Source organism: Trachypithecus francoisi, unplaced genomic scaffold, assembly GCF_009764315.1.
Source record: "Trachypithecus francoisi isolate TF-2019V2 unplaced genomic scaffold, Tfra_2.0 Contig01558, whole genome shotgun sequence".
NCBI lineage: Eukaryota > Metazoa > Chordata > Mammalia > Primates > Cercopithecidae > Trachypithecus > Trachypithecus francoisi.
Window position 1 is genome coordinate 5,600,162 of NW_022681440.1, and position 12,672 is coordinate 5,612,833.

The following is a 12,672-nucleotide window of genomic DNA, read 5'->3' on the forward strand; positions in this document are numbered from 1 at the left end:
CCATCCCATCAGACGCCCCCACAGTTCACCCTCTCTCCTCTCCATCCCAGCAGACACCTCCACAGTTCACCCTCTCTCCTCTCCATCCCATCAGACACCCCATAGTTTACTCTCTCCCCTCTCCATCCCATCAGACACCTCCACAGTTCACCCTCTCTCCTCTCCATCCCAGCAGACACCTCCACAGTTCACCTCTCTCTCCTCTCCATCCCATCAGATGCCGCACAGTTCACCCTCTCTCCTCTCTATCCCATCAGACACCTCCACAGTTCACCCTCTCTCCTCTCCATCCCATCAGATGCTGAACAGTTCACCCTCTCTCCTCTCCATCTCATCAGACACCCCAGAGTTCACCCTTCTCCTCTCCATCCCATCAGACACGCCACAGTTCACCCTCTCTTCTCTCTATCCTATCAGACACCCCACAGTTCACCTCTCTCTCCTCTCCATCCCATCAGACACCCCACAGTTCACCCTCTCTCCTCTCCATCCCATCAGACACCCCACAGTTCACCTCTCTCTCCTCTCCATCCCATCAGACGCCCCCACAGTTCACTCCTCTCCTCTCCATCCCATCAGACACCCCACAGTTCACCCTCTCTCCTCTCCATCCCATCAGATGCCCCCACGGTTCACGCCTCTCCTCTCCATCCCATCAGACACCCCACAGTTCACCCTCTCTCCTCTCCATCCCATCAGACACCCCACAGTTCACCCTCTCTCCTCTCCATCCCATCAGATGCCCCCATAATTCACCCTCTCTCCTCTCCATCCCATCAGATGCCCCACAGTTCACCTCTCTCTCCTCTCCATCTCATGACACCCCACAGTTGACCCTCTCTCCTCTCCATCCCAGCAGACGCCTCCACAGCCAGCCTCTTGTGCATTACAGCATCTGCACCCGTACTGTGGTGAACATGTGAAATCCAACTGAGCCTTCTCCAAGCTTAGGTGGGAATGGTCAATTCAGAAATCACTTCTAAAACTAAGATAAATGAGGAATTGGACTAGGAGAACATGTTTGGATATGAATATTCACCTGCTACACATTAAAAATGCAGATATTTAAATGTGCCCAGATGGAAAGAGCTCCCAGGAGTGAACGTTGTGAAAGGGCTGTGCGTAATGGAACAGGATGCAGAGACGACATCACGGTGCCAGCCACAGTCATGGGTGGTGCTGGGAGTTCACGTGGGTGAAACCCAAGTCGTTCCCAGCACAGTTAACACACTCTGGAGGCCAGCAGAACAAAGACAGCACATGGATGTGTATGTGCCTCCCCAGTCTTGTCTTTCCTGTTTCATTTGAGGTCCCTGTGATGTGCTTCTGACATCTCCACTGTTAAAATCCTTCAAGGGAATTTTGTCCACACTCACTACAACTTAGTGTGCCCATGTTTCCTGGAAACACAGCGTTACAGAGTGGTAACTATGGGAGTTCTCCCAGTCCTGGCCGTTTTCTTCCTTTTTCTCCTCTCCCCATGGTATCTACTCTGGCCTCAGCCACTGCCCTCCACAGAGCAGTGCCGTGGGGTGAAGGCCACGGGGCTTGCGGCTGAGTTACTTTCAGCTGAGCGCCTTGGTGGCTTGTGCAGCCTCCAGCACCTCACCTCCCTGAGCCATGTTTCTGTCCATAAAACAGGCATCATCAGAGCTTCCCTGAGTTCCCTGGCTGAGCTGTGGCAATGTCATTTAAAATGTGTAAATGAATTGCATTGGAATCCATAAAACGTAAAAGAATATAAGATAAACTAAGGTGCTAACAGGCAATAGCAAAAATGTGTTGATACCTCCTGGTAACATAATTTTTTTTTGCAGAAATTTTCATTACATTAACCCCAAAGAGTGACCCATGGGAGTTTCGGGGACTTTCAGGTTAGTTCCCGGCAGGCAGGGCACTATCCAGACCCATCACACGGCTGCTGTCTGTGCTTTGTCATCCATACCACAGTGTCAGATTTAAGAAAAAAGAATGATTGGGGCATGCATAAATCGAGTTTGGCAGAATGCCTGACATTTGTTGGACTGATCAATGAAGCAATAAATCCTGGATAAATGGAAGAATGGACCCAACTGTTGCACCATCTCTGCTGAGTGGACAGTGGCACGGGTGCCACGGGCAGAGACGGACCTGGGTCCGCCGAGTGGACGGTGGCATGGGGGCCACGGGCAGAGATGGATTTGTGTTTAGAACAGGAGTAACTTAGGCAGCATGTCTCACCCGTTTTCCCCACATCTGATCAGATTTGAGGCTGTGGAATGCTTTTTGGTCAGGTGTTAAGGGTTGTTGGTGGGTGAACTCCCAGAGGGTTTTGCACTTGGGTCTGGCCAGAGTTTACGTGATGCTGGTCAAGGGGCCTCGGGCTCACATCCCTCTGCTGGCTTTTCAAAGAGTTTCAACTACATTGGGTGATGGTGTGAGTTTTGCAAATGTAAAGTTCTGAGACTGTCCTCTGAACAACGTTAGTACGGGAGCCTCGTACAGGACTCTGGTCCAGTCCCTGATGTGAAGAAAGGAGGGAGACACCATCTCTACCACTGAAGAATGAGGTGATAATGATCCTGGGGGACCCGCAGCAGTGATGGTGAATGAGTGGGAGAAGGAACCCATCAACATGAAAATGCCTTTCATAATTTTTAAAATTACGAAATAATTCTTAAAATTCTTAGTCCCTGCCATGGTCTAAAAAAGGCTTTTTTTTTTTTCTTCTTTTTTTCATGCTTTGCTTTCAAATGTATAGAATCATGAGTAAATCACAAACATTTAAAGTGTGAAGTTATCAATGGCTATTTATTTGGGGGTCCAAAACCCCAGGACTGAGGCTGGCCTGGGAGCCCTGGACCCACGAAGCATAGCTTCTGCATGTGTGTGCTTTTCCCCTGGAAGAGGTCTCAGATAATTCATAATTCTCCTAATGTCTTTAAGTGCCCCAAATAAAAGGTAAGTGAGGGCCGACATCCAGTCCAATCCTTCACTTTCCTGCTGGAGCAGATGGGTCAGACAACTTGGCTCTGCTCCCAGTCCGTCCAGCTCCCCAGCCCCTTCCTGGTAATCATGTTTCCTGGTTGTTTCTTGGCTTACAAACACCTCCTCCCCATTTCCTTCCAACAAGTCTAAGAGCTTCTCCAGGGTAAGACTTTGGCTTTGTTCTCAGCCACTCGTCCCACAAGCTGGCACCGACCACCCTCTGTGGAAGAAGAGGAGATGGATGGGCCTGGGCTGGGCAGACATAGGGCCTGGTCTCAGGGCATGTCTTGTCTGGCATTCCAACACCATAGCTCTTGAATTTAGTTGAACTAAGCAATTATGATAGAGTTCAGATTTGTTAAGTTCTAATTTGTAAGGTTTGGTTGCAATTTAAAATTTCACTTTTTCATCTTGTAAGCCAACGGTAATGAACAACTGGAAATATTGGAAGAGGTCACATGGTCACTGGTTCATTGCTGGGTGCACCTGGTGTGGAGAGAGACGATACAGGGAGGGCCCTGTGGCCCGGGCCTCCGTGTCTGACGTGTGGGTATGATTAATATCTCTTATGTGGCACTGGCCAAGGCTGAGAAGCAGCTCCGCCCTGGCTGTCCACTTGCCCAGGACTGCACAGCCGGCCGCGGGAGGGGGCGCGGAGGGGCTTCCAGGCAGTTCTTGGCATTACCACCCGAACTAACCTGTAGGACTCAAGATTCACAGCAGCTGGCTGTTAAGAGTAACAGTCATATTTTCATGGTTCGTAGGAACTGCTGATTTCCCAAAGAGTTTTATCTGTCTATATTTTCAAAATTAAGTTTATTAACAATAAATTTTGGGCAAATATGTAAAGTGTAGGGTTTTATCTTTATAAAGCTAGTCCACTTCCTCCCTCCTCTACAAAAAATGTGTTGCCTAGAAATGCACTTATAAAGTTATAGTCAACAACAAAATTCCCTGTTAACGATTTTTACTCACAAAGACATTCAAACACACACCCATATGCACACATTCATACAAACAGAGACGTGTGCTTGTCCTGAGGATAATCTGAATGATCAGAAAGATACAACGGATCACATTGGCTTTAAAATTTGAAATGGAAGTTGCCCAAGCATACTTCCTTAATTACTATGTAATTAATACGTAGCCAAAGCTCTGGTTGTTCTAAACCAAACCAAACCAAACCAACCAAACAAAAAAACTTGAAAATTGATGGCCATGGAGTCTAATATTTCCGGCTTGGGATTTAGTTTAAATGGATGGCACTCAGCTCACGGCGAAGTGGTTTTGGAGAGGGAGCTCGCAGACAGTGGGAAAGTGCTTGGAGTGGGAAGGTAGCTGGTCTCACTTACGTCTGGTGCTCTCCAAGCGGTCTCTGTCCGATGGACTTCAGCAGCGGCTCCGGTCGGATCGCCGACTTTGGTGACGTCTTGGGGCTGGAGTCTGACTCTCCGCTCTCCTCGTCCCCCATGGCTTTAATGTAACTCCCGCTTCTCATTCTCCTGCAGGGAATCTCTTCATCTTTGCCACCGGTGGGGTACCCTCCCCACTCGTCCTGAGGCACCTGGGAGCAGACAGACATGAAACACGTGTCAACTTTATCACTGAGAACGGTGGCATCAGTTCCGTTTTGGAAACAAATCCTCTACAATTCCATCAAAATATAGCTCTTTACGGTCATGTATCGGTTAAAGTCAGATGCATAAAAATGCATACCCTAAAAGGATATGAATAAAAATATTGGTTTTTCTTCATTATAAGTGATAGGTAAACATATGGATAAAGTGAAAACATGTGAGAAAAGTAAGAGAAGAAGAAAACTTGCAATCTTAGCAGCTGGGAGAAAGCACTGGCTAAAATTTAGTTCATTTCCCTCTGGTATAAGAGGAAACTGAAACTTGAGAAACCGAACAAAGAAAAAAAGGAAGAAAAAAAAAGAAAACAAGGGAGAAAATGCCTATCTTATTGTCCATTTATATCTTATTTGCAAGCAAATAAAGGAGGACAGTTTTAACTCCAGAAGCCAAGTTCTATCACATATGTAAATTCTCAGCACTCAGAGTTGCAAAAGGATCTTGTCCAGCCACATCACATGCCAGTTGATATACAACTAAGCACCTGTGCATGGAATATGTCTGCCTGTTACAGAACTCAGCACCCGTTCATGTTCTATACCTGTGTGGTACAGAGCTGAGCGTCCGTGCATGTTAGATATCTGCCTGGTGCAGACCTGAGCAACCATGAATGTTATATATCTGTGTGGTGCAGAACTCAGCACCTGCCTGTGCATGTTATATATCTGTGTAGTACAGAGCTGAGCACCTGTGCATGTTACACGTCTGCCTGGTACAGAGCTGAGCACCCTTGGATGTTATATATCTGCTGGTGCAGAACTCAGCACCTGTTCATGTTATGTTTCTGTGTGGTACACAGTTGAGCATGTTATATGCCCGCCTGGTGCAGACTTGAGCAACCATGAATGTTGCATATCTGTGTGGTATAGAACTCAGCACCCGTTCATGTTATATATCTGCATGGTACCAAACAGAGCAACTGTGCATGTTATACATCTGCCTGGCACAGAGGCGAGCACCTATGCCATTATATATCTGCCTGGCACAGAACTGGGTCCATGTACATGCTATATACCTGCCTTGCACGGAGCTGAGAGCACACACATATAATATGTCCACCTGGTTCAGAGCTGGGCATGTGCACATGTTACATGCCCGCCTGGCACACCACTGGGCACCGGCACTATATGCGTCTGCCTTGTTCAGAGCTGGACGGGTGTGCATATTTTATCCTGCCAGGCATGGGGCTGAGCAGCCCCCTGTGCTGTGTATCTGACTGGCCCAGAACTGAACCCACGTGCATTTTATATCTCACCCACAACGGCCCCACAGGCTGCCTGCTGTGTGTTTGTGTTAAGTGTCTCTCTGAGGGGAGGGTAAGCCATGAAGACGACAGTGCGGGCCAATATTCCGTTTCCATCCACCATCTGTGAAACTGGAAACCCAACACGGCAATGAGCAAAACGTCACGGAACTGGAACGCAGTGATTTGCGCTGCGGGAGCCGCTCCGTGCGGCTCAGGACATGGTTTCTTTTCCCCACGGTTCATTAGCTTTAAACAGCTCCCCAGAGGCCCTGGATAAAGTTCACTCCATAGGTCAAATTCACATTTACAAAAGCAAAAGAACACAGCATGCAATCGCTGAGTGTAGAGAACTCCAAAGCTTTCCATAGCAACCGGATCATCACCCACCATCGGTAGTCAGGGAACTAACGCAGTGTGTTCTTCATGTTGGAGAAGAGAATCTCCCCAAATGCTGTTTACAGAGAAAGAAAATAAAAAATTTCCATATTTAAAAAGTCTTCAGACAGGGTATTTTTTTCCCCTGCTGTAAAATATGTAGATTCTGAGGTATATTCTTTATGTCATCGTAAAAGGAACCTGCTATCTTTCCAGTGTCCATATTGCCTGTGAGTCGATCGATAGCACTACCAGCAGGAATCTGCGTGGCTGGTGGTAAAGGCAGGTCTTTTGGCTGAAGGCCCTTTAATCATTCCTAAATGCCATGCCACACCAGCGCTCTGCAGATCTGACATCTTCCACATTGCAGCCCAGGATAGGAGCCAAGGGAGAGGGAAAGCCGTGCTCATTTCTATCACTCACATATCCTGGACTTCCAGCCTGGATGAGCAGGAGCTCCCCTTACCATGGACCCCGTGTGGCAAGGGATCCTGAACACCACACAGTCCCACAGCAACAAGGCACAGACACCACACAGTCCCACAGCTACAAGGCGCAGACACCTGAACAACACACAGTCCCGCAGCAACAAGGCACAGACACCCGAACAACATACAGTCTCGCAGCAACAATGTGCAGGCACCCGAACAACACACAGTCCCGCAGCAACAAGATGCAGACACCCGAACAACACACAGTCCCACAGCAATAAGGTGCAGACACCCAAACAACACACAGATACCCGAACACAACAGAGTCCCACAGTAACAAGGCACAGACACCCGAACCCCACACCGTCCTGCATTAACAAGGTGCAGACACCCAAACACCATACAGATACCCGAACACAACAGAGTCACACAGTAACAAGGCACAGACACCCGAACACCACATAGTCCCGCAGCCACAAGGCGCAGACACATGAACACCACATAGTCCCACAGCAACAAGGCGCAGACACCTGAACAACACACAGTCCTGCAACAACAAGGCGCAGACACCCGAACAACACACAGTCCCGCAGCAACAAGGCACAGACACCCGAACAACACAGTCCCGCAGCAACAAGACACAGACACCTGAACAACACACAGTCCTGCAGCAACAAGGTGCAGACACCCGAATACCACACAGTCCCGCAGCAGCAAGACGCAGACACCCGAACAACACACAGTACCGCAGCAGCAAGGCGCAGACACCCAAACAACACACAGTCCCGCAGGAACAAGGTGCAGACACCTGAACAACACACAGTCCCGCAGGAACAAGGCGCAGACACCTGAACACCACACAGTCCAGCAGCAACAAGGTGCAGACACCCCAACACCACACAGTCCTGCAGCAATAAGGCACAGACAGCCAAACACCACACAGACACCCGAACACAACAGAGTCCCACAGTAATAAGGCACAGACACCCGAACACCACACCGTCCTGCAGTAACAAGGCACAGACACCCGAACAACACACAGTCCCGCAGCAGCAAGGCGCAGACACCCAAACACCACAGTCCCACAGCAACAAGGCGCAGACACCTGAACAACACGCAGTCCTGCAGCAATAAGGCACAGACACCCAAACACCAGACACCCGAACACAACAGAGTCCCACAGTAACAAGGCACAGACACCTGAACACCACACCGTCCTGCAGTAACAAGGTGCAGACACCCGAACACCACACAGTCCCGCAGCAACAAGGTGCAGACACCCCAACACAACACAGTCCTGCAGCAATAAGGCACAGACACCCAAACACCACACAGACACCCAAACACAACAGCGTCCCACAGTAACAAGGCACAGACACCTGAACACCACACCGCCCTGCAGTAACAAGGTGCAGACACCCAAACAACACACAGTCCTGTAGTAACAAGGTGCAGACACCGGAACACCACAGTCATGTAGTAACAAAGTGCAGACACCCAAACACACAGTCCCGCAGTAACAAGAAGCAGACACCCGAACAACACACAGTCCCTCAGTAACAAGGGGCAGATGCCCAAACAACACAGTCCCTCAGTAACAAGGGGCAGACGCCCAAACAACACACAATCCCTCAGTAACAAGGGGCAGACACCCGAACACCACACAGTCCCGCAGTAACAAGGGGCAGAAACCTGAACACCCTCAGGCCCCTGTGGGTCACAGTGCAGGTAGATCACAGCTGTAGCACCCCCACGGTGGCCCAGACATATGGCAGCTCACAGTGACACCCCAGCACCATGCACACTAGAAGATCCAGATGCTGTGATGAGAGAGGGTTGGACAGGATGGAAAGTTCCAGATTCTCTTTCCACCCAGACTCCAAGAGGCCAAAAGGCTCAGAAAAAGGATCCTGGCCTGTGACTGTGAGCTGGACAGGCAGTGTCTGCGGTCCTCTCCAGCCGGGTTCTTCTAAAGCCTTTATGACCTGGTGCCTTGTGCCCAGGTCTGCACGGTTCAAAGAGGAATACAGACCACGCTGAAAGGGAATTGAGGTATTGTGTGTGTCTGTTCTCACACTGCTAATAAAGGCATACCCGAGACTGGGCAATTTAAAAGGAAAGAGGTTTAATGGACTCACAGTTCCACATGGCTGGGGAGACCTCACAATCATGGCAGAAGGTGAATGAGGAGCAAAGTCATGTTTTACATAGTGGCAGGCAAAAGAGTGCATGCAGGGGAACTACCCTTTATAAAACCATCAGATCTCAGGAGACTTAGTCACTATCATGAAAACAGCAAGGAAAGACGCACCCCCACGATTCAATCACCTCCCACCAGGTCCCTCTCACGACACATGACGATTATGGAAGCTGCAATTCAAAACGAGATTTCGGCGGGGACACAAACCATATCAGGTATTAATGACCTGGTCAAGGTAAAACTCCAACAGATGACACCGCAGAGCTGCAGAGCTGTAGGTCGAGTAAGAGAGAGGCCTGGGGCCTCAGCCACAGCAGGTTCTCCCAGCAAGAAATCAGCAATGAGGAAAACAGGCATACATTTGCCCATGTTTTGTTCAAATTTTGTCCATGTGAATTTTGGTTTCACATTTCCTGACAGCGAGGAAGTTGGAGCACTGAAAACAAGTGACTAAGGAAGAATCAAACATCCACAACTTCGGGGATTTGACAATTCTTATCTACGTGTCCTCAGGCCAGGTGGTGGGCGGTGAAGCTCCCAGTCTTTCTGGAGATGACTGGAGGCCTTCGGACTGGTCATGTCCTTAGACTGGGCAACTTTCTTTCCATGAAGGTTCCTCAAGACAGTGCGACCCAGGGCCAGGGACTGGGGAATTGCTAATCAGGGAGAAAGGAGAAACAACAATACTGCATCGTAGGGAATGACTTATAATATTTATTACAACCACAGGATGGATACTACCCAGCTATCAAAAATAATATTGCAGAATGTGTATTTGGTGATGAAAAGATGCTCATGAGGGGGAAAAGCAATTTTTAAAGCACAGTGTCCACTTGACGTTTTTATGCCTTTTAAAGATGTAACTGTGTTATGTGCAGAAACAGCCAGAAGATGTGAAACAGGGGCCGTCACTAGGAGATGAGGGCTACGGGCTTTTCAATGACTTTTCCTTATATTTTCTAAATTGTCTACATGAACCCTTATGACTTTTGTAATCAACACCCTTATTTTTAATTTAAGAAAAGCCACAGTCCTCAATGACATCACAATTCGGTACAGGAGATGGACAAGAAATGAGTGATAGCATCATTAGGGCAGAGAAGCCAGTGTGGAGGGGACACGTGTTGAAGGTCACTGTTGGCCGACGGGAGGGGCCAGGATCAGGGAAGGTCCTGGGGTGAGGTACGGGTTCTCTTTTGTCTGAGCCGGACCAGCAGAAGGTGCAGGCAGAGGTGACGGGGCAGAGGGAGGCCCGGCCGTCAGGCTCCTGGGCACAGGGGAGCTCGCACTGCCATTCTCCCGGGAACGCGTGAAGAGCTGGGTTCGGGAAGGGAGGCTGAGGCTGGCTGGTGGCAGATGGAAGAGCAGCTCATCTGCCATCAAAGAAGAGATTCACTTTGGCAGGTTTATGTGATTTTTTTTGTGTGTGTGAATTAAAAACATGTTTCCACAAAAAACAAAGTAAAGATTTTTTTTTCAGCAGCCTGCAAATTAACTAACAAATGAGACCAGCTTGTACGTTTCTGTTTCTGATTTAAGAAGCCAATTTCGCAGGCTTTGACAGAAGAAATTTCAATACAGAAAGAATGTCAACCAGAGTCAATTTCAAAGCATGCATTCAAGTACCAAATCCCCATTCCAAAGCATATGTCTGGAGACTATCAAAAGAACAGAAGAGCAATACTAAAACGCCAGCCTGCCTCAGCAAACAAATCTCTCTCCCTTACGTTACAGCGTTCGAACCCTGCAGCCCTCAGCCCAGGGTGGCCAAGTGCAAGGTCTGAAACCCAAATGGCTTTATGGCCTTCAGTGAAGGAATGAATAAATTTCTTTTCACGACAGCTACCAGACTCTGCAAATCCAGTTTGCAGTCCTTGCTGCATTTCATGGCAATCAATTACCCTAATTACCTCCTTGCACCTCGTGATGGGTGATGTTCATAATTTCTAACAAAAAGGCATTTTCATAAGGGTGACATCAGCATACATTTCGACATCTCCTGTTTCTTGCTTTAGGGATAGTTCAACACTGCACAAACTGAAATATCCTTTCTTTCTTCCAAGCTGCAAAGCCCAGGTGAAAGGGGCCAGGATTCTATCATCATATTCTCTTTGAGGCGCTAGAACCGAGGAAGAACATTATCGTCCATTGCTGCACGTTCCTGCAGGGAAATGTCTTCTGCATTCCTTCAAGACTTGTGTGTGTGTTTGTATGTGTGTATGTGTCATGTGCGTATATGTGTGTGTGTGCAGGTACATGGGTGTGCATGCACGCCTATGTGCGTGTGTGTGTGCATGTGTGTATGTGTCTCCCTCCTTCCAGGAGACTGTGGCAAAGGCTCCGGCCCATGCTTCCCTCCTCCCCTGCCTCCTGACCCATAGGTGCGTCCCCGGGGCCTGGGGTGTGGCCTCACCCTCCTCTGGGGCTGTGAGTTGTGAACTGTCTTTCCTATGGCTGTCTCCAAACCTGTGGGCCGCACCACAGCTGAGTCTACAAAACCCCCATCTAACCCGCCTGTGACCGGGCACACGTGACTGGGCCCCTTGGCTCCATTGTCCAGCTCCTCTCGCCTTGTGCTGATACTAGGAATGGAAGCCACGGGCTCATGGACACCAGGAGGCCACCAACGGAGGCGCTGCATGCCCGGCACGACCCCACCCACACAGGAGTCCCAGGATGCGTGGATGCCACACTCACCCCTCCAGGACCAAGGTGCCCGCTGCAAGCTGCTGGGAGGTGCCGGCCAACGGCTAAGTCTCTCTAGGGCGTGCCCTCAGCCCCTCAGCGGGAGAATGCTGCCCCCCCACGTCCCTCCCTGGGAAGAACACACAGGTTATGGCCTGAATGGTGTTCCCCCAAATTCCTATACTGAACCCTAACCCTTGGGACCTCAGAATGTGATTATTTGGAGACCTTGACAGAGGTGATGAAGGTATGAGGTCCCCAGGGTGGGCACTGATCCCATCTGCCTGGCGTCCTCCTAAGGAGGGGAGATGAGGTCACAGACAGGCAGAGAGGGGGCACCCCTGTGGGGATGCGGGGAGAGGATGGCGTCTGCACACCCAGGAGAGGCTCAGCAGGAGCTGGCCTTGGGACTCCATGGTCTTGGGCGCCGGGCGCCAGGACCCTGCAGAATGAATGTTCCTTTAGACCACCCGGGTGTGGATGCCCATCATGGCACCTGAGCTGACTCATGTACCACCCAGGCTGGCGGCACGAAAGCAGGACGCCCACTCCTTGCCTCGGTGCGGGGATCCCTGGGTTCACACGGCACCTGAGTTCTCTCAGAATTGGCTGCGACCCCTCCCCGCTGCTCACCCCTGCCCTCTGCCCCATCCTGCGTCCTCGCCCCTCCGTCACCATCTCCTTGTTGAGAGGACACCCGTGGCCATTGAGACGTCCATCTCACCAGGTCTCTTTCCGGGACCTGAGGGAGGTCAGGCAGCCATAGTCATAGCCATTTATTTCCATGGAAAGCCCCTTTGGAGAGCCCCCCGGCTGCACAGCTTGCAAGAAGAATTCCACGCGTCTGTCTTATTCTAAAGCTCACGCTCTTTGGATGACACCAGCGGGTCCCAACCTGGTAATTCTGCCCCCAGGGGACACTTGGTGACATCTGGAGATGTGTTTGGTTGTCACTAAATGGGGGTGCTTCTGGCAGGTAGTGGGTGGAGCCCAGAAATGCTGCTCAACATCTCCCAGTGCATAAGACGGACCCCACAAACATTGCCCAGCCCCCATCCCGCTGTGCTGAGCTTGAGAAACACTGGGTGAGTGGCTGCGCCTCCCGGGGTGCATATCTCAGTGGAAGAGATCTTT

At 50.0% G+C, this 12,672-nt stretch overlaps 1 protein-coding gene across 2 annotated transcripts in view; it reads right to left on the minus strand.

Annotated features, from left to right (window-relative positions):
• DLGAP2 (DLG associated protein 2) overlaps nt 1–12,672 on the minus strand; it is a 145,032-nt gene that overhangs the window by 123,243 nt on the left and 9,117 nt on the right. For both annotated transcript variants that reach the window (XM_033177716.1, XM_033177724.1), the window contains exon 2: nt 4,320–4,531. In XM_033177716.1, coding sequence (XP_033033607.1) covers nt 4,320–4,531 — 212 coding nt within the window. The remainder of the gene's footprint in view (nt 1–4,319; nt 4,532–12,672) is intronic.